This window comes from Trachemys scripta, chromosome 23, assembly GCF_013100865.1.
Source record: "Trachemys scripta elegans isolate TJP31775 chromosome 23, CAS_Tse_1.0, whole genome shotgun sequence".
In the NCBI taxonomy this organism is placed as follows: Eukaryota; Metazoa; Chordata; order Testudines; family Emydidae; genus Trachemys; species Trachemys scripta.
This window is the reverse complement of record NC_048320.1, coordinates 6,657,870-6,680,658: the sequence shown is the minus strand read 5'-3', so window position 1 is coordinate 6,680,658 and position 22,789 is coordinate 6,657,870. Positions and strand designations below refer to the sequence as shown.

General features: G+C 45.8%; 1 protein-coding gene across 1 annotated transcript; it reads right to left on the bottom strand.

The window, feature by feature from the left end:
• Nucleotides 1-54: 54 nt before the first annotated feature.
• On the bottom strand, nucleotides 55-21,499 carry METTL2A (methyltransferase like 2A). The gene is made up of 9 exons (XM_034756007.1): nucleotides 21,365-21,499; nucleotides 20,116-20,207; nucleotides 14,317-14,696; nucleotides 12,158-12,207; nucleotides 10,448-10,508; nucleotides 8,708-8,847; nucleotides 5,189-5,295; nucleotides 4,901-4,966; nucleotides 55-2,494 (listed from the first exon to the last, which is right to left on the bottom strand). Exons 1-9 carry the CDS (start codon nucleotides 21,469-21,471, stop codon nucleotides 2,322-2,324), a joined length of 1,176 nt encoding a protein of 391 aa, XP_034611898.1. The 5' UTR covers nucleotides 21,472-21,499; the 3' UTR covers nucleotides 55-2,321.
• Between the last annotated feature and the right edge of the window lie 1,290 nt (nucleotides 21,500-22,789).

The window sequence follows — 22,789 nt, the reverse complement described above, 5'->3', positions numbered from 1 at the left end:
AATACTGAAATTTACAGGTAGACAAAGTAAGAAAAATGCTGCGTGAGAACTTAGGGTTTTTGACTTCAGGGTGTTTATTTGGTATATTTTGATATGCGAGGTTGATAATTTGTGTTTGAACAGTTATAAAGCTTTAAATTTTTGAATCTCAACATCTATGGTCATTAAATTGCTATTGTCTTCCCCCCCATAGTTTCCCACAACTGTGAAAATTGATAAAAATGCATAAAATTCAATATCAATATCCACCTAAATCATAAAAAATAAAAATTGAATCCTGCCAAGCCTAAATATCTGTGAAGAAAAGATGCCTTCTCCAGATGTTTTTTGCCTTAGAAATAGTAGGCATTTTGAGTCTGGTCTTTTCTTCCTCCATCCATGTGGTTTGAAAATTCTCTCAACCCTGAACTGAAGGAGCAGGATTGTAGCACCTTTAACAAGAACTTTTCTTCCAGCTGTTCTCTCAAGCATTAATCAGGTATTCACAAAGAACTGTTTTGGAGTCTGACTTTAAACATGAAAATAGCATCAGCATGCACGGCACTCAAAGGGAGGCTCCAAGGGACTTGCTGGGTCACCTTTGCACCTGTACACAGCCTTGGAACGCATCACCCTACGGAGTTAGGAATGACAATTGCAGAGGGACAGGCTGGCTGTGTGGTGGCAGTGTCACGAATCAACAGGGTCGGCTCCTAAACATGACAACGGTGACAGGAGATGTCACCATGATGCCTGAGGGCTCTCCCAGCACCAGTCAAGCCAATGGGCCCAGTCCTGTCTCAATGACAAAGCTCCTATTGACTTCTACTCTCAATGACAAAGCTCCCATTGATTTCTAAGGGACAGGAGCAAATTCTTCTCTCTTTACTTCCCCTTTCACCCTTCCAGGCATAGGTTCTTGTTATGTCTTTGTCAGCGAGATGAAACAGCCCCTTAGGAGCTGACATCTCCTTCCTGTGTAGGTACTCTTGGCCCATGATCATCTCACCATCAAAATATACGTGCTGTGAATGGAATGGCATGTTAGGTGCACTAGATGACATAAGCACAGCCCTGGCCCCTCTCCCCCCAGCAATGTCAGCCAAAACAAGTCATTAGGAAGGTGTCAGGCTGGGTTCTCTCCAACACAGAGATCCTGAGAGGGGTAGGCACTAGGGGAAAAGAAGGTTGTGGTGGAAGGTAGATGGAGAGAAGGAGAGTCACAAGTCAGCAGCTACTCGGAAGCATCCCAAATCCCCTCCAGTCTCTCCCCTCCCACACCTAGCCAATCCCATTTCCCCCCACAAACCTGGTCATTTTCTTCCTATCCTGATAATGAAACATAGGCTTGATGGAATTTCCCCCACCTTCTCCACTCTATACGTGTGAAAATCCACAATCAGAAATGATTGTCTATTCTGGTCTGTACTTTGACACCAATCACAACATGCTTTTTGCTCCGTGCTTGACTGACTTGAACCTGGATCTCCTCAGCGCAGATGTAGTACAGCACACTAGCTTGATTGGAAAGACGTAAGTAGTGGTGTAAACCATGGCTGGCAAAGTTGATCGCAAATCAGTTCTGTATCCTCGTGCTCTATTTAAAACAGTTTCCCCAGAGTAAAAAAAAAACCTGGCTCCCAAAGGTGTGGAACACAAGGATAGCTTTTGAACCTTGTGGTAGGCTTCTAGTAAGTTAACTACTAGACACCGTCCACCACACTGAGTCAGCTGATTACCTTACGGAGGATGGAAGGTGATTCTCTCTCTGGGAGCTTGCACAGGCCTGGAATGAATCTGCACTCACTAGCCAGCCTGACTTTTAAAACCTGTTAGGGCAACCCACCCCTCGCTGTAGCTGATTTGCAAGTCATGTGACTTTGGTTTTCACTACCCGGAGCAGCGAGTGACAAAAAGGTGATGGGGCAGGAGGAGCTGGTGTGGGTGGAGTGGATGGCTGCAATGAACCCCACTGTCCTGCAAACTGCAAAACCTGAAGATAAGGTCCAAACTCCTGTTCCTTTTCCTGCAGACACTCGGAAGACAGAGGACTCGTTACTCATTTTGCTCAGGCTCAACAAGACACAGTTAGTGCCCGTTTCTTAGCTAAATTGTTAGTCACCCTTAATTTTAAAAACAAAGACTAGTAACTAGGATTGTCGTGGAGTTGTCCTCAGCATAGCTCCAGCTTGCACACAAAGCAGGTGAACTTACGACTAGTTTGGTCATTGCAGGAGGCGTCAGAATTCAGCATGGTATGACAAGTCTGCTCAGTGCCACACGCTGCACAGGAGGAGAGTCCCAGCAAGTCCAAATACAGCACATGTGATAGACACGCCTTGCTAATGAATGTGCCCATTCTCCTTATGTCCTGCAGGGAAGGGCTTGCGGTATTTACACTGGATCCACACTCGATGCATCGTCACTTGTTTCCCTCGGTTCACCTGCAGGCGCCGATCGACCAGATTCTGGACTTTTTCCAACCTGGCCGTGGTGAAAAGAGCATCCAATTCATCTAGGAGGAATGGAGACGAGGCGGTTAAGATAGCAGAAGCATTAATTTGATCAACACTTGCTTGTTGTAAGCTAAACTGCTTTAAGTGGGGGCCAAAAGATTCCTTTGAAGGTTCAAGGAAGTGCTGGAAAAAATCCAGTGCTTTTGATTCCACAGTCAAATGAAAGGACCACATGATACCTAGCTTTGGATGTGTCAAGCTCTCTATAGTCTGCCAAACCTTGTGATCATCTCGTGGCAAGAGTTAACACCGACCTTGGGGTACAAGTTCTGCTCTGCTCTACTGAGGGGGAAGAGAAGTGCTTGGACGATCAGCATCATAGAGAGCAAGGAGGAGGAGGAAGGGAAGACAGCAGCAACCCTAGAATGAAGGGGTGGGCATTGTCCAGCCACGAATGCCTGAGGGGACGGATTTTCCAAGATTAGGGAATGTGTTTTTCAAGGGGCTTGATAAAGATGCTAAGTACCCTCAAATCCCAAAGTCCCTGGGAGTGGAGGTCACGCAGCACCCTACAGGATCATACCCATGCTGTAATGCTCTAGGGTTAAGCTTACAGTCCTGTATGTCTGATATATAGGGCCCTACCAAATTCACAGTCCATTTTGATCAATTTCATGGTCATAGGATTTTTAAAATAGTACATGTCATGATTTCGGCTATTTAAATCTGAAATTTCACGGTGTTGTAATTGTAGGGGTCCTGGCCCAAAAAGGAGTTGTGGGAGGATCACAAGGTTATTGTGGGGGGAGGGGGGTTGGTACTTCTACTCTTACTCTGTGCTAATGCTGGCTGCAGCTGCCCTCAGAGCTGGGTGGCTGGAGAGCGGCGGCTGCTGGCCAGGAGCCCAGCTCTGAAGGCAGAGCTGCCGCCAGCAGCAGCGCAGAAGTAAGGATGGCCTGGTATGGTATTGCCACCTTTACTTCTGCGCTGCTGCCTGCAGTGCTGGGCCCTCAGTCAGCAGCCGCCACTCTCCAGCCGCCCAGCTCTGAAGGCAGCAGCGCAGAAGTAAGGTTGGCATGGAATGGTATTGCCACCATACTTCTATGCTGCTGCAGGCGGGGCACCGCCTTCAGAGCTGGGCACCTGGCCAATAGCCACCGCTCTCCGGCCACCCAGTTCTGAAGACAGGGCCGAAGTAAGGGTGGTAATACCACAACCCCCCTAAAATAACCTTGTGACCTACCCTGTAATTCCCTTTTGGGTCAGGACCCCTTTCTGCCCTGTGGAATCTGGTCTGCCCTGTGAAATCAGCACAGTATAGGGTAAAAGCTCCCAAAACACCAGATTTCACGGGGGGAGGCCAGATTTCATGGTCCGTGAAGCGTATTTCATGGCTGTGAATTTGGTAGGGCTCTACTGATATGGATTGTGGTCATTAATCCAAAAACATCCCAGAAAAACCACATCAAGGTGGGGCTGATCAAGACCCCGAGTGCCCTCCAAGCCTGAACAATGCTATAGCCAAGTAGTCCAAACACAAGCGATAGGCGGCATGGTGCATTTTGTACCAGGGCGCCCCGATGCTCTGGCTGCACGTAAAGCCAGAGACCTAGTAGTGCTGGGGAGAGACCCAGCGTAACTGCAGCTCTGGGAGCATGTGATTTTACAGTGTTTCTGTAGCAAAGGGCTAACAAGTCCCAGCTTGTGCTCTTTTATCCCATACCTGCCATACTGAAACCTTTGCCAGACAGCCATTTTCTTCCTTTCCAGACACCCATTTTAGAATGATTGAGCTGTAACCTATACGCCCGTGCGGTGACCCGATCAGCTCATTGCAGTTGTACCACTGCCCTACATACACTGATCATTTGAGACCTGACTAATGATTACCAGCAGTAGGATAGAGGTGCTCGATATCACTAACTTGGCTGGGGGTTTGGAGGGCAGGGGGTGACAGATGGAGAAGAGAACAAGCCCCAGGTTGTAGTAGCACAGTTGTTCTGCTGAGGCTACCCCAGCCCAGTAGCCAGAATAGTCTTTAGTGCCCCCACATTGGGGGAGACAGAAGACACGATCCTCAGAGTGCTGGCCCCTCTGGCTCCATCCTCACGCAACAGCATCCAGGGAATGCCCCTCCCCACACCTCCTCAGATTCTGCTCCCCTCCCCTCTTTCCCTCCCACCCCCAGTGCAGCAAGCACACTAGTTCCATTGCGAGAGGGCCCTCTGCACGTGAGGCAGATGGGGGAAAATTCTCCGCTACACGAAGGAACGCACTGAGCCATATTTCACAATGATCAACAGGCCCAGCTCTCCATGCAACTGACAAACCTCGAACGTTTCAGCCCGGGGTCCAGAGAGGGTATGTCTGAGTCCGCTGCTCGCCTCTGGGGGATTTGCAGAATTTCCCCACACATAGGAATGAGGAAGGTGAGAAGGTCGGGAATACAAGATCTAATCTCCTACCTTGTGTAAAGAAGTAAACTCTGGTCCCATCGCCTCTCACGTAGAAGTTATCGGACAGACACCGACCTGGGGGCAAGAGTTGTTCAGACAGTATTACCCACCTAACTTATTTTAAATCAGCCAATCAGCTGCACAAGAAGCCAGATGGCAATCTCCGCCCCCTACTGCACTCTGTGCTGAAGGGGAAGTTACCAGCCTGTCTCCTAGACACGGCAGCCTCCTCTGCAGACACTCTCACATCACCCATCCCTGATGTGGCAAGGGTTCCAGTGTGGAAGGAGGAAATACCTTTCTTAAACCGAAGCTGCGCCAGATCATAACGACCATAATCTCGTAACAGAATCATTCCTCCTGGTTTCAGAAGCCGGCTCAGTCTGTTCATGACGCGCTGCATCCTGGGAAAAGAGCAAATTAGGAAAATTCAACAGCCTTCAAAGTTACGCTTGCTTCCTTCATCCCTCAGGTCATTAGAATGAATTGAGCTTACCAAAGAGACAGCGTTCCTTTATGTTTAGACTTTTATTTACAACTTATGACTCGAGTGAAAAATTCTCATTTTAAACAGCTCAGTTGATTTGAGGTTCTTAAAAGGGCGGGTTTATAGTGGAGAATATGAAGATTGCTGTGGTTTTGTCAGCAGCTGTCCCAATAAACTGGATTGCATCTATACACGCGGACTTGTAGGCTATAATTTTGTTTATCTGACAGTCTTTGTAAGATGGCATCACATGAGAGGAAGTGGTCACGTGATTTTAACACAGGATCTTCAAGTGCTATCCATGGTTCTGCATAGATTTCCTGTGAGCGTTTGGGCAGGCATCCTAGATGCTAGACAAAAATCAGACTAGAAATAAGGCAAACGTTTCTAACAGTGACGGCAGTTAACCACTGGAACAATGGACATCCAGACGTGGCGGATCCTCCAACACTTGACCTCTTAAAGGTCAAGGCTGGAGGTCTTTCTAAAGGATATACTATACAGCTCAACCACATGTCATGGGCTTGATACAGCAATTACTGGGCGAGGCACTCTGGCCTGTGTATTATAGGAAGTCAGACCAGGTGATAATAACGGCCCCTTCTGGCCTTAGAATCTATGAACGTATGCATGAAATTTCCGTGAGTGCCTAACCTGCGGCACCTTGGGCCTGATTTTCAGACGTGCTGAGCGCCTGTGGCCACCATGGACTTCAGCGGACGCTGTTGGTGCTTAGCAGCTCTGAAACGCGGGCCTAAGCTGTAAGGCACCCAGGTGTACAGCATCTTTGTTATAACCCTGCTCTCAGGGGTTTCTAGCTAGTTCAGAAAACACAGGTTGGCATGGATACTTACAGCGCAAGGCAGGATTTCCCAGTCTTTTGGGAGCAGAGCCCTCCCACTTCAGAAGAGTGAATCACACCCCCACTGAAACTGCCAGATGCCATGAGAGGCCAACCCATCTCAGTGTATTCAGCCATCCCCAGGCTTGGCTAGTCATGTCTCCATATGCTCTGGCTCGATGAGACCTCGCCAAGAGAGCCTGAACCATTCAAAGAGGTGCCATGCTAGGGGTCAGCCGCCAGCGGAGAAGGTTATCCCATGGGTGCACAATTACAGACCCACTCATTGTTTGTTTGTTGTACTATCATGGCGTCTCGGAGCCCCAGTCACTGACCAGGACTCTGTTGTAGAAACACAGAACTCAAAGACAGTCCATGAGTGCCACTGAGCAGTGCCCACCAATCAGAATGTGTTTATTAACCACAAGCAGCTTCTCTGTTACATACAGACAATGTAGCTACAGTCAGCCTCGTCTTCTTCCGTATGGCGATAGTGGAACAGTGAAAGCAAAGGCATGACTACGGTTGGCTCTTCGGGTCTCTTATTCAGCCCAGAGCAGAGGGGGTGGCGGCCACGGGCATGGCTGAGACACCTCCAGGATAAGCTTGGATTGGGCAATAATCGTCCAGGATGTGGCCGACAGTTTGCACCATGCCAGTCACATTTCAGCAATTCCCTCGCTTTCCACCTACGGAGTAATTATGCACATCTTCCACGTTGGGTGTGGATATGGTTTAGAGCTGTCCATATGCACGTGGGGAGAAGCTCGGCACCTGCACAGCTGGCTTGTCGATTAGATTTTTGTTTGGTACATCTGCAGCCGCCCAGGCTTCAGACCGTCGTCTGCAAGAAGGCTGTGGCACGAGACCAAAAGGATATTCTTGATTTTAGTTGGCGGCGAGGTGGCTGTTCTAGGTCAGGGTGGAGTGGTAGTGGGGTATTTGCCATGATCTTTATGTACTCCATAACTGTGGCAGCATCTCGTTGGATATTTGCTGGCTCAATGTGTTAGCCAGTCCTGATAGCCATGGATGTGGTGTTGATGTGAAGGTGCCACTAATTACGCGAAGAGCGGCATTAATTTCAATGTCCACTAAAATGGTGTGGGGGATTCCGCTCCAAACCGCGGCACAGTATTCCACTGCAGAATGGACCAGAGCGAATGTCGATATTTGGAGCATGCGGGCATCGCTTCCCCCAGATGGTCCTGCAAGCTTCTGTATGATGTTGACCCTGGCCTTTGTTTTCCTTTTGGTTTGTTCAAGGTGGCGACGGAAGCTGAACGGGCAGTCCAGGGTTATCCCCAGGTACCATGGATGATGACTGCGCATCAATGGTAACCCACAGAAATTGATGTTTAATGTCTTCTTGGCCTGGATATAGTTCAGATGGGAAGATAAGGCCATTGTTTTCTAGGCATTTGGCTTTAACTGCTGTGCCTTGAAATAGGTTTTCTAGCGTATGCGGATGACATCGCGCTGGCTACTCGGGCTTCCTGATTAGTCACCTCAGAAAAGGTTCTTGAACGCTAGCCACACAATGGACAGTGGGTAATTATTTAAGTACATACTGGTTTGTAAACGGCATTTACCTTCACACCATGTTGCTATCTGACAAGCATTCCAATTTTACAAAGCATTACTATGATCTCTACTATGTAGTGGAGTCGGCAGTCCCTTCCATGATCGTACTTTCCAGGCCAAACTTGGGACACCCTGTGCGGGGACATTCAGCAGCACATGCTGTGCTAGTCACTCCCATAGAAAGAAAGCCAAGAGAGCCACAGGGTTGGTATTTGCCCAGAGATCAGAAGAAGAAATCCTCTTTGAACTCCTATCACCAAGTGTCTCTCTGTCCTGCCATGAGATGCACTACATACAACTGATGTATTTTGAACACAGGTAAGATATCTTGCTCTCCACCTCAACACTCCTGTGAGACAGGTAAAATACTATGCTGCGCCCATTTTTACAGATGAGCAAAGTGAGCACAGTGTTAATGGGGACACTGCCCGTGAGCTCTGTGCTCATCTGTAGAAATGACACTGCCTGGTGAATTTGGGACCAAAATCTAGGCATGTAAATAAAACGAAGTTTTATATAGCTTAATATTAATAGAAGCCATTTCAGGAGCAAAAAAAGTCCATGGGAATAGTTTACTTGGATTCAGACGTTCCCTGATTCCAGCCCAGACTTTGGAGCACTGCTCTAAGGGGGCAAATCCAAAAAGTGAAATTGACCCTACTGCTTGTTCACTGTGCAAGTGGAATGAAATGCACAAAGTATACAAAGAGCACAGGGTGAGGAGTACACTAGGTTCAATTTAGAGTTCAGTAACACAGGTAAGGATTATTTCACTATAGAATTTTTAACCTGACAATATCACTTTAATATCCCCCATGAAGGGGCTTTGACTGCGTTAGTCATGTGCAGCCTTTTCTCCTTTCATTACAGTGAATTGCTGGTGCTGTAGTGGAGGCCGACTTACTTTTCTGGGAGAAGAGCTGATAGGACAAAGATGAGAATAACGATGTCAAGACTCTCCTCTGGCATTGGGTATGGGCTTTGGTCCTTGCACAGGTCATGAACGAAGGCAAAACAGCGAGAAGAGTCATACTCTGCATTGGTCTGCAATTAAAAGAGGATACAGACACTGTCAGACACAAATACCCACACTACCTGGCTGCACGGTCTCCATTTCACTTTCACGTGGAAAAGCTGGAAGAGCCAGGGTATGTCTACACTGCGGTTGGGTTAGTGCCTCCTAGCCCAGGAGAGACTCGCACTAGCTCCACTCAAGCTAGTGTGCTAAAAATAGCAGTGTGGACACTGTGGCATGGGCGATGGCTCGGGGTAGCCATCCAAGTCCAAGCCTGCCTGACCAGCTAGCCTGAACCACCGCCCACACCGCAATGGCCACATGTTATTTGTAAGCGCACTAGTTCGAGCGGAGTTAGCGTGAGTCTGTATATCCGGGCTGGGAGACGTGCCCTTTGCTGCAGCGTAGACATACCCCCAGAGGCCTTGGGTCCACCTCAGAATAACCCCTGTGTGTACAGCTATTATCATTAGAATATTCGAGAAAGGGAAGTGGAGGGGAACTATGGAAAATTATTAAGTCGATACGGCAGAGTTATAAGAGAGTTCTGGACTCATTCTATTCAGTCCTTCACTACTGCCAAAAAAAGCAGTGCCAGACTGTGGGATCAGCGACAGCTTTAAGGTCAAACCTCTCTCAAACGATCAAGGCTAGAAATGGGTGATTTATACCATGAAGCTGGAATTCTCCCCTTTATAGCAGCACAGAGAGTCAAGGCCTAAACCTGATCCTCTGAAATCAATGGTAAAACTCCTACTGATTTCAGTAGGGTAGCACTGGGCCCTTAGGTTAAACATTTCAAACCAGGATATCTAATGCCAGGCTCTTAAAACCATATTTAGATTCCTAAACAGAAGGGGACTGTTTTACAGAGATGTGGGACAACCCCAGCTCCCAATGACATGCAGACTCTGGTCAGTTTCACTCGGTGGCTGCTTGGGAAGGTGGGGAGCACCAATAGTCATACTGGAGCCGCTGCCCCTTGCTGCTATCCTTCTCCCCCCTCACGATCTCTCATATCAAACGGCCTGGTAAATTTAACACTCTAGCTAAGTTTTCCAAACTCCATTCTAAACAGATTTGTTCGTTTATATCCTGCTATTCCATAGCCAAAGTCAACCCTTGCCCCAAACAACAAAGTCAGCATCCACCGTGACATCGCACCAGCTGCGTGGGCAGCAGCAATTAAATGCTACTTCCAGACCTGTGGTTACATCCATGATGCAAGTGACTCAAGAATAATATTAATTGACTGAGGCTGTAAGAAAGAGTTTTAAAGATTTCAAAACTTTAGCAGTTGCCCAATTAAACAGCATCTGGTCTGGAAAAAATGAGGCTGATAACAGGAGACGGGAAAGCAGACTTACTTCTCCAGAACCATTGTCAAACTGCCTTTTTATTTAAAAAAAATTTAATCCTGTTCCCTTCCTTCTTGCAGCCTCCCATGGCCAGCTCCCCCAATCTACTTACACTGAGCGGCCGTATCCAGTTCTAGCTAAAGATCAAGCTGCCAGCAGAACTGCACTAACGAAGGCAGTGCTAATTGTAGATCTTTGCCAATGCCGCACAGGTTCAGCTGCCTCCACCTAGCTGTGACTTCATCTAGAACTTACACAACATTTAGTTTACCTGGACAAGATCTACAGCTGTGCTGGAAAAATCACAGCAATAAACGAAAAGTCCCGGATCACTGAAATAAATGCAAAAGAAACAGGAAACAGTCACGTGCCCCAATTGGTCCTCAGGGTGGATACAAATTAAACATAAAAAAACCCTGGATTTTTAATCTAAATATATTTTTCTTTTTAAAAATAAGCCTATTTAAAATTAAATTTGAAATTATGACAACCTACATTAATACCTACACTTACTATAATCTATTAAAATAATTTAAGTCAAAAATATTCAGGCACTACATGTTTGCTGCCCAAGTTTTAAAGAAAATCAAAGCACTGAACTGGTAGCAGTCACTGGCTAAGCACCTATAACAGATTTTGTCGAAGTGCCAAACTATCTTTTGACAACAGCAGTTTCTTATAGATTCACAGATTCTAGGACTGGAAGGGACCTCGAGAGGTCATCGAGTCCAGTCCCCTGCCCGCATGGCAGGAGCAGAGCCACTATTTTCTTCATTTCAATTTATTCAACTATTTCAGTTTAATGACGAGTTCATTCAAAGTTGGGAAACTGATTGGAAAAATAAAACAAAATTTTCCTGCTTTTTTAACTCTCACTCTATGAATAAAAACGAGGCGTGGGAGGATGAAAACTACCAGTTCTAAAATCTTGAAAGAAACGGTGACCAGAAACAATCAGTTCAATTCACTAACTACACACAATACTTCATTTGTTTAATAAATCAGTTAGTTTTAAATACTAAACATGTGTTGTTAATCTTTTTTCTTATGTATCCACCACATTTACGGTAGTTGTATTTAAGCAATAAACACACATTTTAAAATGCTGGTTTTGTGCATTTTAATTGAATTCCAATTTCCATCTAAATTAATCTTCATCTAGTAAAAAAGAAATGCATCATTCACAATTTTTTTAACATAATAAAAAAAGTTAAAAATTAAGAATCTGAATAATGTAAATTAAGCTATATAATTACTTAAATAAATGTGTATTGAGATAGTGTATCCTCCTGGTTAGCAACAAGCAGTACCAAATTTAGCGTAAAGGCTATATTTAGTTTAGCAAATCAACGTTTTAATGGTTACCAGCCAATGAGAAGCAACCTTTCATTAGGAAAAGAACTAAAGTACAAATGCAAAACAGGATCAAAATCGTTGACTTAAATCAAGGTGCTTGCTGATTTAAATCAGGATTAAAATTGTTGATTTAAAATCAATTCAACTTGCAAAGTAAATTTTAGGGAAGAAGTGGGTCTAATGGGGAGAGCACGCAGCTGGGAATTAGGAGCACTGGGCTTCATCCGCATCTCTACCAATGACTTGCTGTGTGGTCTTGGATCAGTTACTTAGCGCCTCTGTGCTTCCGTCATCCCCATCTGTACAATGATGCTTACAATGTTGGGGGAAAGGAGGGAAAACAGAGATTGAGAAGCTTGTCTGTAGAGTACTCTGAAAGCCACAGATGAGTGGATGTGCAGAATTTCATGACCACCAAATGCATCCTGTGGACTCTCAGCAACCTTTTAACCACAATTCAATCATTCAAAGGTGTGTGGACAGAACTGACAAGCGGGTGTGTTTGTGTTTAGCCTCTTTTATATGCAATGGGTCTATGCAGTTAAAAAAAAAAGAGCGGAGCACAACGTCCTTTCCAGTGCTTAATTTTGTCCTCTACAAGTAGTCAATAATCAGAGCTGCTTACTTGTTGGTTTGCAAGATTGGGAAGACCGTATTTCCAGCACCACAGCCAACCTGCAGAAACAGAGCAGCCAGTTACACACCTGTCTGCTTTCTAGTCTGCACTTAGCAGCTGTTACAAAGCATCACCCTCCAGCCACAAAATGATCTTCCAGCAATCTACGAGGGACCAATCCCAAACAGCAACAAACACCTGCAATGCCCATTAATATGAGATGAAGATGCTCAGCACCTTTCAGGATCAGGCCCTGCAGCCGAGCATCCACAGGAAGCCACCAAACTAGCTACCTAATTCTACCAACAGTCTGGCAGATTGTGTGGATCACGGATATTCTTGAAAGTTATTATTGCTGGAATTGCAAGCATAACAACCAGTATGAGTCACCCAGGCAGCCTCAAAGGTCAGGGGTTAGTCAGTTTCATTTCCATACAGAGACAATGAGGAAGGGTGGGGGAGGAGGGGAGATTTGCTTTGCTCTCTTTTTCTTTCTGTTCTAGCTGCACCCTATTATTTCAGTCTCCCTTTCTAGATGGCTCTCCTACTATCCCTAGTTATAACTGGACCTGCAGTGCTACTGCCCCTTACCCCTCACCTTCATTTGAAGAGAAGAGAAGCCATACAATTTAGTTCCGCGGCTTTTGTTCCTGAATGTTTAGGGACTTCTGTGGAAGGACTGAAGTAAGCAGAATGGAATGTACTATTGGCTGTTTGAAATGCCGGCGGGTGCAGAAAGCATACGGGTGAGGTATGAAAGCAGAGATGGTTTAATAGTACGGAAAGTTGCCTCTAACGGGGTTTTAGGTGCTAGGATCCTGCAGAGAGCTGCAAAGTTGTTTATGCTGACTCACCTCTGGGAGAACAGGGCTCCAACAGAACAGGTGGCCGGCCGCTGCTATTAACGCAACTCTTCAATGGAACCAGCCACAGCTATATGATGATTGATCATCCACAGTGACATTTTGTGTGGGCAAACTTGGCACAAATATTTCAGCTTTAATAGTTTATTAGCCAATGAGTTCTATAATCTGTTCTAGGAATGCTGTTGATACCCCTTATGCATCACCATTTTGAGACCTCACAACTACCTGAGAATTCCTTAGCTGTACTGCGTAGGGTTTTTTTGGTCTGCAATACAGTTTTCAGAGTTTTGTGTCACTCAGGTCAGACAGACTCAGGAGCAGAACCCAGGGACAGAGGGAAGCTTCCGGAACACGGTTAACAAACTGGCTCTTTACACAACAAGAATGCATGTTGAGACCTCAGCTGTTACTTTAACATCAGATAGTAATAACTTGCCTTTTGAATCTCAGAAGGCCTCAGTGCGGGACACAGTCAGATACTGATCCCTTTGGGAACTAGTTGGTCACAAAGACCAATCTGAACCAAAACCCAACAGGCTTAATTCAGTTCAAAGTTTTCCTCTATGTTTTTAACACCCTCTACTGAGCTGCTCCAGTCCATCTCACAGCTATGGTCCTCTCTCTATCCCCCCAACACCCTGCTTGCTGTGTGTGTGTGTGTGTGGGGGAGGTGTTCACTTTCCTCTGCAGCATGTGGGTACAAGTCACTTGTCAGGATTATCTGGGCATATCTCACTTAATCACTTCTCTGCCATCGCAGAGGTCTTGGGCAAGCTTATTCTCTGCCTGTGGCACATAATAGTTTAGTCTCCCGTGGGCTGTAATACTTTGGTCTAATTTTGGTGGTTGGGTTTATTGTAAAGGTATTGGGTAATGCTAGTGGCCTGTGAAATATTGGGGGGGTGGGTTGTCAAATTAGATGATCTGGTGGTTCCTTCTGGCCTCAAACTCTGTCAATATATCTATTCCGTCTTTGCTCAGTCTCATTACTGCTGGTACAAGGGCCTTCTCCTCTGTAGCAACCTTCCTGAATCTTTCCCTCATATCAAATTTCAGCTGAAAATGAAGCTCTCTCTTTGCCTATATTACCGCTTCCCTCCTATTATTCATTTCTGTAAAGAGCTTTGGGATAGATTTGTAAGAAAGACGGTTGGTTCTGTATGTAAAGTTGCGCTGCACTGTTGGTGAGGTTGTACATGACGACCTGTTAGTTTGAAGTCTGTCACCTTCATGAACAAAGATTCTGATGGCAAGCTTGATTCACTTGGGAAAGATGCTGTTTCTCTCATTCACTGAAGTTACCTCTAGTATACGGTAGGTGGCAGAGGATCCTGGGAAGTCACCATCACTTAGTTTCAGGTCACCCAACTTCAGTATTGCTTCTCCATCTGCGTCGAGTCTGTTGATAATATTATTACGGTCTTTCATCGAGTCCAATTGATGATGCTCTTGTGTTCTGGTTTCCAATGAACAAAGACCATTTTCACAGCTCCCCAGCCCGGTGTTTATGGGTTTTCTAGTGCTACCATCTTTGTATGCAGAAGCCTCAGGTTGACTTAGGTTCTGGTTTGGTGCCAGTTCAGGAAATTCAGTGAACAGCCAATGTCTGTCCTTGAAGAAGCCATTTTCATGGATTTTATAGAAATCATTCCAGTATTCATTAGCATTGAGCTCATATTCATCTGTAAGCAAAGACATAGAAGAAAGGTCAGCAGAAACCAAGTCAAAGTTCTTAGCTTGTAATCAGTTTAAATCCAACAGGGGTCACAAGCTCCATGTTGTATTTAGCAACTTATTTAAGAATTAGGGTTATTCATTGAGGAGCATCCTGATTGGAGTCCGACTGCCTCGCACGCGGAGCTATCAGCCCTCTCCCCAGCTATGACACCACGCTACCTCATTAGGAATAAAAAAGGAAGGTGTTTGTGAAAGAAGTTGTCTGCCTTTCTAGCTCAATTTCACGGCACTGAGATAGGCCTTTTCTATTTGTGGAGAACTGATAAAGAACCTCTGGGTCCTATTCCCTATCTCTTCCATTGACTCTCTCTGGGACCCGAGGAAACTCATTTAGGGCTTCACTCCTGAGACGTACAGAGCACCTCCTATTCCCAGTGAAGTCAATGAGAGATGAAGGTGTTTAGTATATTTTGGGATCAGGCCTTTTAGCTTTCCATCTGAAAAATGGGATAGGACTTATCTACCTCACAGAGGCTATGCAAGGCTTAGCTAGTATTTGTAGCATGCTTTGAAATTGTGTGAAATTAGAAACATCATTATAACTTAGTCTGACTACCAGTACAGGACTGCTCCCAGTATTTTATTTTCCAGTGTTTTGTGCAATTTAGAGCATCAGACATTTCTGAGATTACATTTCTGAGGAAAAGAAGACCAAGGGTAATGTCTGCTCCCCCCATGCACCCAAGAAACCTTAGTGGGGAGTGTTATCCCTCGCAGATTCTAATCCCTCAGACCTCCTGGATTGATTTCATAAGATGAACAACACAATAGCGAGCAAGAGCAGGAAGAACTCCCCTCTGTTGCGGATGTGGAATGGAGGTGATTGAGTGAGTTTCTAATGGGATCAGAAACGGCCTGAAAATTTCCATGACATGACTGCACAGATTTCAGATACCTAATACCGTTCTTGGAGCTGCTTCCTCTCTTGGGAAATGGACTCAGCATGAGGAACTGATTAGCATCTTCCAAAGGTGGTGAGCCTCTCTCTCAAGTGAGGTTTTGGCATGAGCAGTCCTGGCCTATTGTGCTGGGAAGAGATAACTAATTTCAGTGCCCTTATGCTACTAATCAACTTGGAAGTGTTATGGCCGAGGGCCACAGACTCCAGCTGCATTTCAACAACATGCAAGCCCTTAAACAAGTTTGGACAGTGACTTGTTATTTATTGAACTCAGAAAATTCACCTACGATTATGATTACTCACCCTCTTCTACAGCTCTCACTCTATTTCTCTACCACCCACCAAGGACAGAAGGCTTAAGCAGGGAAAAGGGGGCATCCATTAAAATTGGAGTTACTCTTGAGCCAGCCATCGACACAGAAAATTAAGCTGGAATCTCTCTAACTGTTTAAGAGAGGTCTGAAGGAGGATAAAGAAAAAAAGGCTGGAAATGTCTGGGGAGAAATGCAGTCTCAGTCTAAAAGAAGGCTCGGGCAAGGGAGAAAAAAATAGTTTTGGCAAAGAACTGAAAAGTCAGTTCTGGGTGTATTTTTAGCAGGATTTATCCTGAAAAACTACTAAATATAAAAATAATCCCTCTAACTTTATCTCGGTTATAAGGGCCTTGTAAAGAGCCATGACCTCAGGACCAAGTCAAGAGAGATTTTAATATCTGCAGCCATAGCACCTCATGCTGTGATCCGATCAGATCTCAAGCTAAGCAGGGTCAAGCCCATTCAGTGTTTACACGGGAGACATTCAAAGACCACTCAAGTTGCAGAGGAAGTAGTAATGTTGATTCAGTAGCTGGCGGTTTTTCCTGAGCTCCATGGAACCAATGCCTTAATGTGGCGGCAAGGAAGTACAGTGCTAGTGGTGCCATCTTTCAGATGAGAAAACATGAGGTGCTAATAAAATTCCACGACATTTTCAGACATGTAGGGGATGCTAACCTTGGTGTCTTTGCAAGATTTCAACTCAGTGATCTACATTCTAATTAGCTAAATCAGTGGCTCTCAACCTTTCCAGACTACTGTACCCCTTTCAGGAGTCTGATTTGTCCTGCACACCCCCAAGTTTCACCTCACTTAAAAACTACTTGCTTACAAAATCAGACATAAGAATACAAAAGTGTCACAGCACACTATTACTGAAAAATTGCTGACTTTCTCCTTTTTACCATATAATTATAAAATAAATCAATTGGAATATGAATATTGTATTTACATTTCAGTGTATAGTATATAGAGCCATAAAAACAAGTCATTGTCTGGATGAAATTTTAGTCTGTATTGACTTCGCTGGTGCTTTTTATGTAGCCTGTTGTAAAACTAGGCAAATATCTAGATGAGTTGGTATAACCCCTGTAAGACCTCTGCGTACCCCAAGGGGTACGTATACGCCTGGTTGAGAACCTCTGACCTAAATGCCTCCTGTGATATCCACTACATAAGATATTATGCACTTCCTGTCCTGAAGAATGATGCAGTAGTGCTGTGCATTACTGGACAGCGGCTATTTTCTATTCCAGAGGTGTGGTGGTCCTTCTAGTAGACCTGTATAAAGCCATACCTACCTCAGAGATGTTGTGGAACTTACTGTTTGTAAAACAACAAAGACTTCACATCAGTGCAGCGTAAGAACAAGAAATCAAAGACCAGCTGATAAGCATCACTCAAAAAATAGATTTTAAGGCCAGAAAGATGCATTATAATCCTCTAATTTGACGTTTTCCCAGCGTGGCCCAATGAACTTCACCCATAATTCCTGCTTCAAGGTCAAGAATATTAAAAATATTCCTTTTAGTCAGAACTCTAGTGTGCAAGGACGTCCATGTGTGAGCTGGATTTCTGCAGAGCTCTTTCCTTGGTTGGAAGTCCAGAGAGATCAGCTCTTCCTTGTGAGGACAACCCCCAAAGTCCAGCCCGTATCACCCCTTCACACTAGAGGACTCTCTTGGATGAAATATGTCCCCAAACAAAAATTACTGGCCACAGAAGATGGGGAGGGAATCAGAGACTCCATGGACCCAATGAATTATTGTCTCCAAAGGGAAAGGGTGGAAGCCAGACTGCTTTTTCCATGCCTCCAGCTAGTTAATACTCTTTCCCAAACAGCATACATCAGACACTCCCCTCTCTTTCAAAATAAATTCTGAAGGCCCATCTGTTCCACAAGGTATCATAGCTGTAACGACCAAGATCCTACTTTGCATCTGTAGTGTAGCTACCTGTGGTTTACTAGAGCTTCAGCAGGGATTCCATTCTATCTAGAATATCACTACAGAGTGCCATGCACTGAATTATAGCAGTATCTGAAGTCCTACAGAGGTGGCAGAGTTCCCATCTCTCCTCTACTCTGGGAGTAAGCAAAGCTAGTGGATAGCAGTATTCTCTAGTGGCCTGGTTTTCAAATGAACTCAGCATGTTGGATATCACAATGGCAGCTGCTGGGTACTGAGCACTTTTGAGAATCTAGACACAAGAGTTTAGGAGGGTCAGTCTTAGCACGCTTTTCACTACGGCTATTGTGAACACAATGGAACGCTACATGGCAAGGACCTGAATAGCCCCATCACAGTTCGCATTTTTGCCTTACAGATGTAATAGACTCATGGCCCTTTACTTTTCATTAAAGAAGAAGGTCCAGCTTGATACCTAGGAGCAGTCTACGGTAGAAATCCCAACATAGATTATTTCTATTTAGCTACATCCAAGCGTGAGGTGGGATATAACAAGTAACATCAACCAAATCTAGTCTAGCTCTTGAGAGAAAGATCTAGCAGAGGACAGCAGGACACTTTCGCTATCTTTTGTAACGTAGAATGAGATCTCAAAGCAGGAGAGGAAAGGGGCTGGGTGAACGTTAGAGCAGCTTTAACCAAAACATCAGCTGCAGAGCTATGCTTCTCCAGCTTGATTCAGATTTATAACTACCGTGAGTTTAAGTGATGGATACGCCAATATTTCCTGCACCGAGGTGTGAGCAAGTGAAGGGAATTTGAAAGAAACAGCTTAGAACTTTAGTACCACAGTGATTAGGCCTCAACTAGACTATTGTGTCCAGTTCTGGGTGCCACATTTCAGGAAAGATGTGGAGAAATTGGAGGAAGTCCAGAGAAGAGCAACAAAAATGATTAAAGGTCTAGAAAACATGACCTATGAGGGAAGATTGAATAAACTGGGGTTGTTTAGGCTGGAGAAGAGAAGACTGAGAGGGGACATAAAAGCCTTCAAGTATGTAAAAGATTGTTACAAGGAGGAGGGAGAAAAATTGTTCTGGTTAATCTTTGAGGATAGGACAAGAGGCAATGGGCTTAAATTGAAGCAAGGGCAGTTTAGATGGGACATTAGGAATAACTTCCTAACAAGGTAATTAAGCACTGGAATAAATTGCCTAGGGAGGCTGTGGAATGTCTGTCATTGGAGATGTTTAAGAGTAGGTTGGACAGACACCTGTCAGGGATGGTCTAGATAATGCTTGGTCCTGTCTTAAGTGCAAGGGACGGGACTAGATGACCTCATGAGCAGGGCCGGCTCTGGCTTTTTGGCCGCCCCAAGCAACAACAACAACAACAAAACGGGGCAGCCAGAATGGCAAAGCAAAAAAAACCCCCAAAACCTGCAGCATGGCTGGAGCGCAGGTGCAGGGAGACTGGCTGCGGGGGGGGAGGGAAGGGGGGAGGAGCGGGCGGGAGAGAGAGAGAAGGGGAGGGCCAGGGCTACAACGGGGGTGCTGCCACGCGGCCCCTCCCGCTGCGCTGCCGCCTGCCACGAGGGCTCCACTCCGGTCGGCGGGGAGGGAAGGAAGAGGACTGCCCTGCAGGGCGCTCTGGTTCTCCGTGTCGCCTCCCCCTACAGGGCGGCCGGAGCGGAACAAAAAAAAAAAAAGGGGCCGTGCCACCCTAGGATTGGGCAAAATGCCGCCTCCAATAATCTGCCGCCCAAGCACCAGCTTGCTCAGCTGGTGCCAGCCCTGCTCATGAGATCCCTTCCAATCCTAAGATTCTATGATTTGCTGCCAAACATTCAATGCACAATCTTGGATAAACTAACATTTTTCTTAGTCTGTTTCAACTATTACCATTAACTTAATGCAGATAAATATGGGCACCCCTAATACTGCCTATAGCTTAACAGGCGAAAGACTGAGCTTATTTCACAAGCAGCATAACGTCACACAAGGAACTTGAAGATAAAATGTTAGAAGTCATTAAACTGCTAGAGAGAGAGACAGCCATGAAGGCAGAACAGAATCAGCCCCTTGCCTTATACTAAACAGACCCCGAGTCTGATTAAAATCAGCAGTTTTGGAAAAAATATTGGGGGAATAAATGAAGGTGAATCTTTGTTTTTGGCTAGAATTGTCAGCTATTGTATTGACACGTCAAGATTTGTAAGAAATACGGCGGCATCTAGAAGTACCTTGTTTGTCTTGTGGAACAAGCTGCCTGCTGTTCTCTTGAACTTTGTTCCTTGCACTGGCTTCCTGCTCTTCAGACCATTCTACATTATCCCTGTTGGGAAAAATAAAATGAGCTACTTAGCTAGGAAGGTTAAGACGGGGAAAAAAAAGAGAGAAAGCTGCTGGGCAGTGTAACAGCATTTCAGTGTCTGATAAATTAAGAACCAAAAACACTCTTAATAAGCAAACAAAGGGAGGGAATTAGACGGCTCACTGAATTGGTAATAATAGGGGTTTCATATATAGGTCTCCAATTCAAATCTGGGCCAGTTAGGTAGTGATCTAAAGCTGATCAACATGTGATGGCTGTTCAGAGGTGTATGTGAATGGTTTTGGATGCCCATCCAGTTTTAATGGACACAAATCCACGCCACAAGATCACTATCACATTTCACACTAATAGGCACCCTTTGTTGACAAAGCAAACGACTCACCTGCCATGTACTAAAATAGCTTTAATTCGTACACAGATTTAATATTGAACAATATGCATGAATATCCTAGAGATAGCACTGGATACAGGGAAACTTTCAGATGTTAAGAACATGTTGACAGTTTCAATGTACATACACAGCTACACAGGCATTAAAGCAAATGATAATTTAAAAAGAGCGAAGCAAGGTGATGCGAAGGAGACAGGACAAAGAAGAATATAGGGGCCTAGCAGAATTTTTCAGGCCCCAAAATGGGTTAGTGTTTCATCACTATTTGATAGAGACAAAAGACATAAAGAAACAGAACCGTAAACCCCTAAGAATGCCTCATTTCTGGAAAAAGGAAATTGACCATTTACATTTATGAAGCGACTTGGAGTCATATAATCCAAAACTGGATCACCAAGTGAGGAGGATGAAGGGCTGTGCAGATGCAGAGAAGGAACAGTTCCAATCAGGGAGGCTCAGTTCCCCCAGGGAGGGACGGTCTGCACGGAAGGGGGGGAGGCGCTCGGTTCCCCCGGGGCCTAAAGGGGAGGGCTGTGCGCACCCGGAAAGCGGGGCGGTTCTCCCAGTTTGGCAGGGTGCCCCTCGAGGCTGGGGGGGCGGGGGGCGGGGGGGGAGGGGCCCCCCCCCCCAGGACTGGGGGAGGCAGCACGAGCACGCAGAGGAGGGGATCGGTTCCCCTCGGGGCTGGGGGTCGGTGCCCGCCGGGGTGGGGGGAGGCTGCTCGCAGAAAGGGGGGTCGTGTCTCCCGGGGCGGGGGTCGCCTCACCAAGCGTTGTGCTGGAAGAGTCGGCTCGGGTCGGTCAGGAAGCGGCTCCCGAACGGCTGCCTCCTCCCAGGGGCCGCCGCCTCCTCCGGCCCACTGGGCGCCGCCATGACAGGCTGCGCGACCCGGAACCGGAACCCGAACCCGCCCCCTAACCCCGCCGTCCGACCGGAGAGAGAACTCCCTTGGCTGCCCCCCCCCAGGAGGCGGCCTGGGGCCTGTGAGGGGCGGGGCCCGGGCCGAGCCTTCGCACGCGCCTCGCGCTGGCTGCCGCCCCCACCGAGCCAGAGGCTGCGCAGCCCCAGGAGCAGCGGGGTCACCGCCCACCCGTGGCACGTGTCTCGCGGGGGAAGGGGGGGCTGGAGCGCCCGGCCCTAGGGGTCCATCCCACCCAGCGCAATAGGGTCACCAGCACCCCTCAGCCACAGTTTGGTTTCGGGCAGCAAGGGCCCAGCTGCTCCTGCTTCCACCACGTGACAGAGCAGGGGACATACAATTCTCCCCCAAGGGGTTCAGTCACACATTTAATTAACACATTTTTTTAATGAGCCTCATCAGCATGGACGCGTGTCCTCTGAAAGGCTGGCCAAAGCATGAAGGGACATACAAATCTTTAGCACATCTGACATGTAAATATCTTGTAACACCGGCTACAACCGTGCCATGCAAATGACTGTTCTCGCTTTCTGGTGACATTGTAAACAAGAAGCGGGCAGCATTATCTTCTGCAAATGTAACCAAACGTGTTTGTCTGAGCAATTGGCTGAACCAGAAGTAGGACCGAGTGGACTTGTAGGCTCTAAAGTTTTACATTGTTTTGAATGCAGTTATGTAACAAAAGTATCAGGGGGTAGCGGTGTTAGTCTGTATCTACAAAAACAACGAGGAGTCCGGTGGCACCTTAAAGACTAACAGATTTATTTGGGCATAAGCTTTCGTGGCTAAAAACCTCACTTCTTCAGATGCACCTGAAGAAGTGAGGTTTTTACCCACGAAAGCTTATGCCCTGATAAATCTGTTAGTCTTTAAGGTGCCACCGGACTCCTCGTTGTTTATGTAACAAACAAACAAAAAATCTCCATTTGTAAATTGCGCTTCCATGACAAAGAGTTTGCACTTCAGTACTTGTAGGAGATGAATTGAAAAATACAACTTATTTTCCCAGTGCAAATATTTGTAATAAAAAATAGTCTAAAGTGAGCCCTGTACACTTTGTATTCTGTGTTGCAATTGAAATCTATATATTTGAAAATGTAGGAAAACATCCAAAAATATTTAATAAATTTCAATGGGTATTCTATTGTTTAGCAGTGCGATAATTTCAATTAATTTTTTTAATCGCAGTTAAGTTTTTTGAGTTAATCGCATGAGTTAACTGCAATTAATCAACAGCCCTAGTAATCAGTCATTGAACTCCCTGCAGCTTCC

Coding starts and splice junctions, on each gene's coding strand:
- METTL2A (XM_034756007.1), bottom strand. CDS start 21,471: ATGGCGGCGCCCAGTGGGCCGGAGGAGGCGGCGGCCCCTGGGAGGAGG. Junction 14,697..20,115: donor TGTTCCACAAGACAAACAAG/GTACTTCTAGAT, acceptor CTTTGCTTACAG/ATGAATATGAGCTCAATGCT. Junction 2,495..4,900: donor AGTTTACTTCTTTACACAAG/GTAGGAGATTAG, acceptor CATTCCTCCTAG/ATGAATTGGATGCTCTTTTC.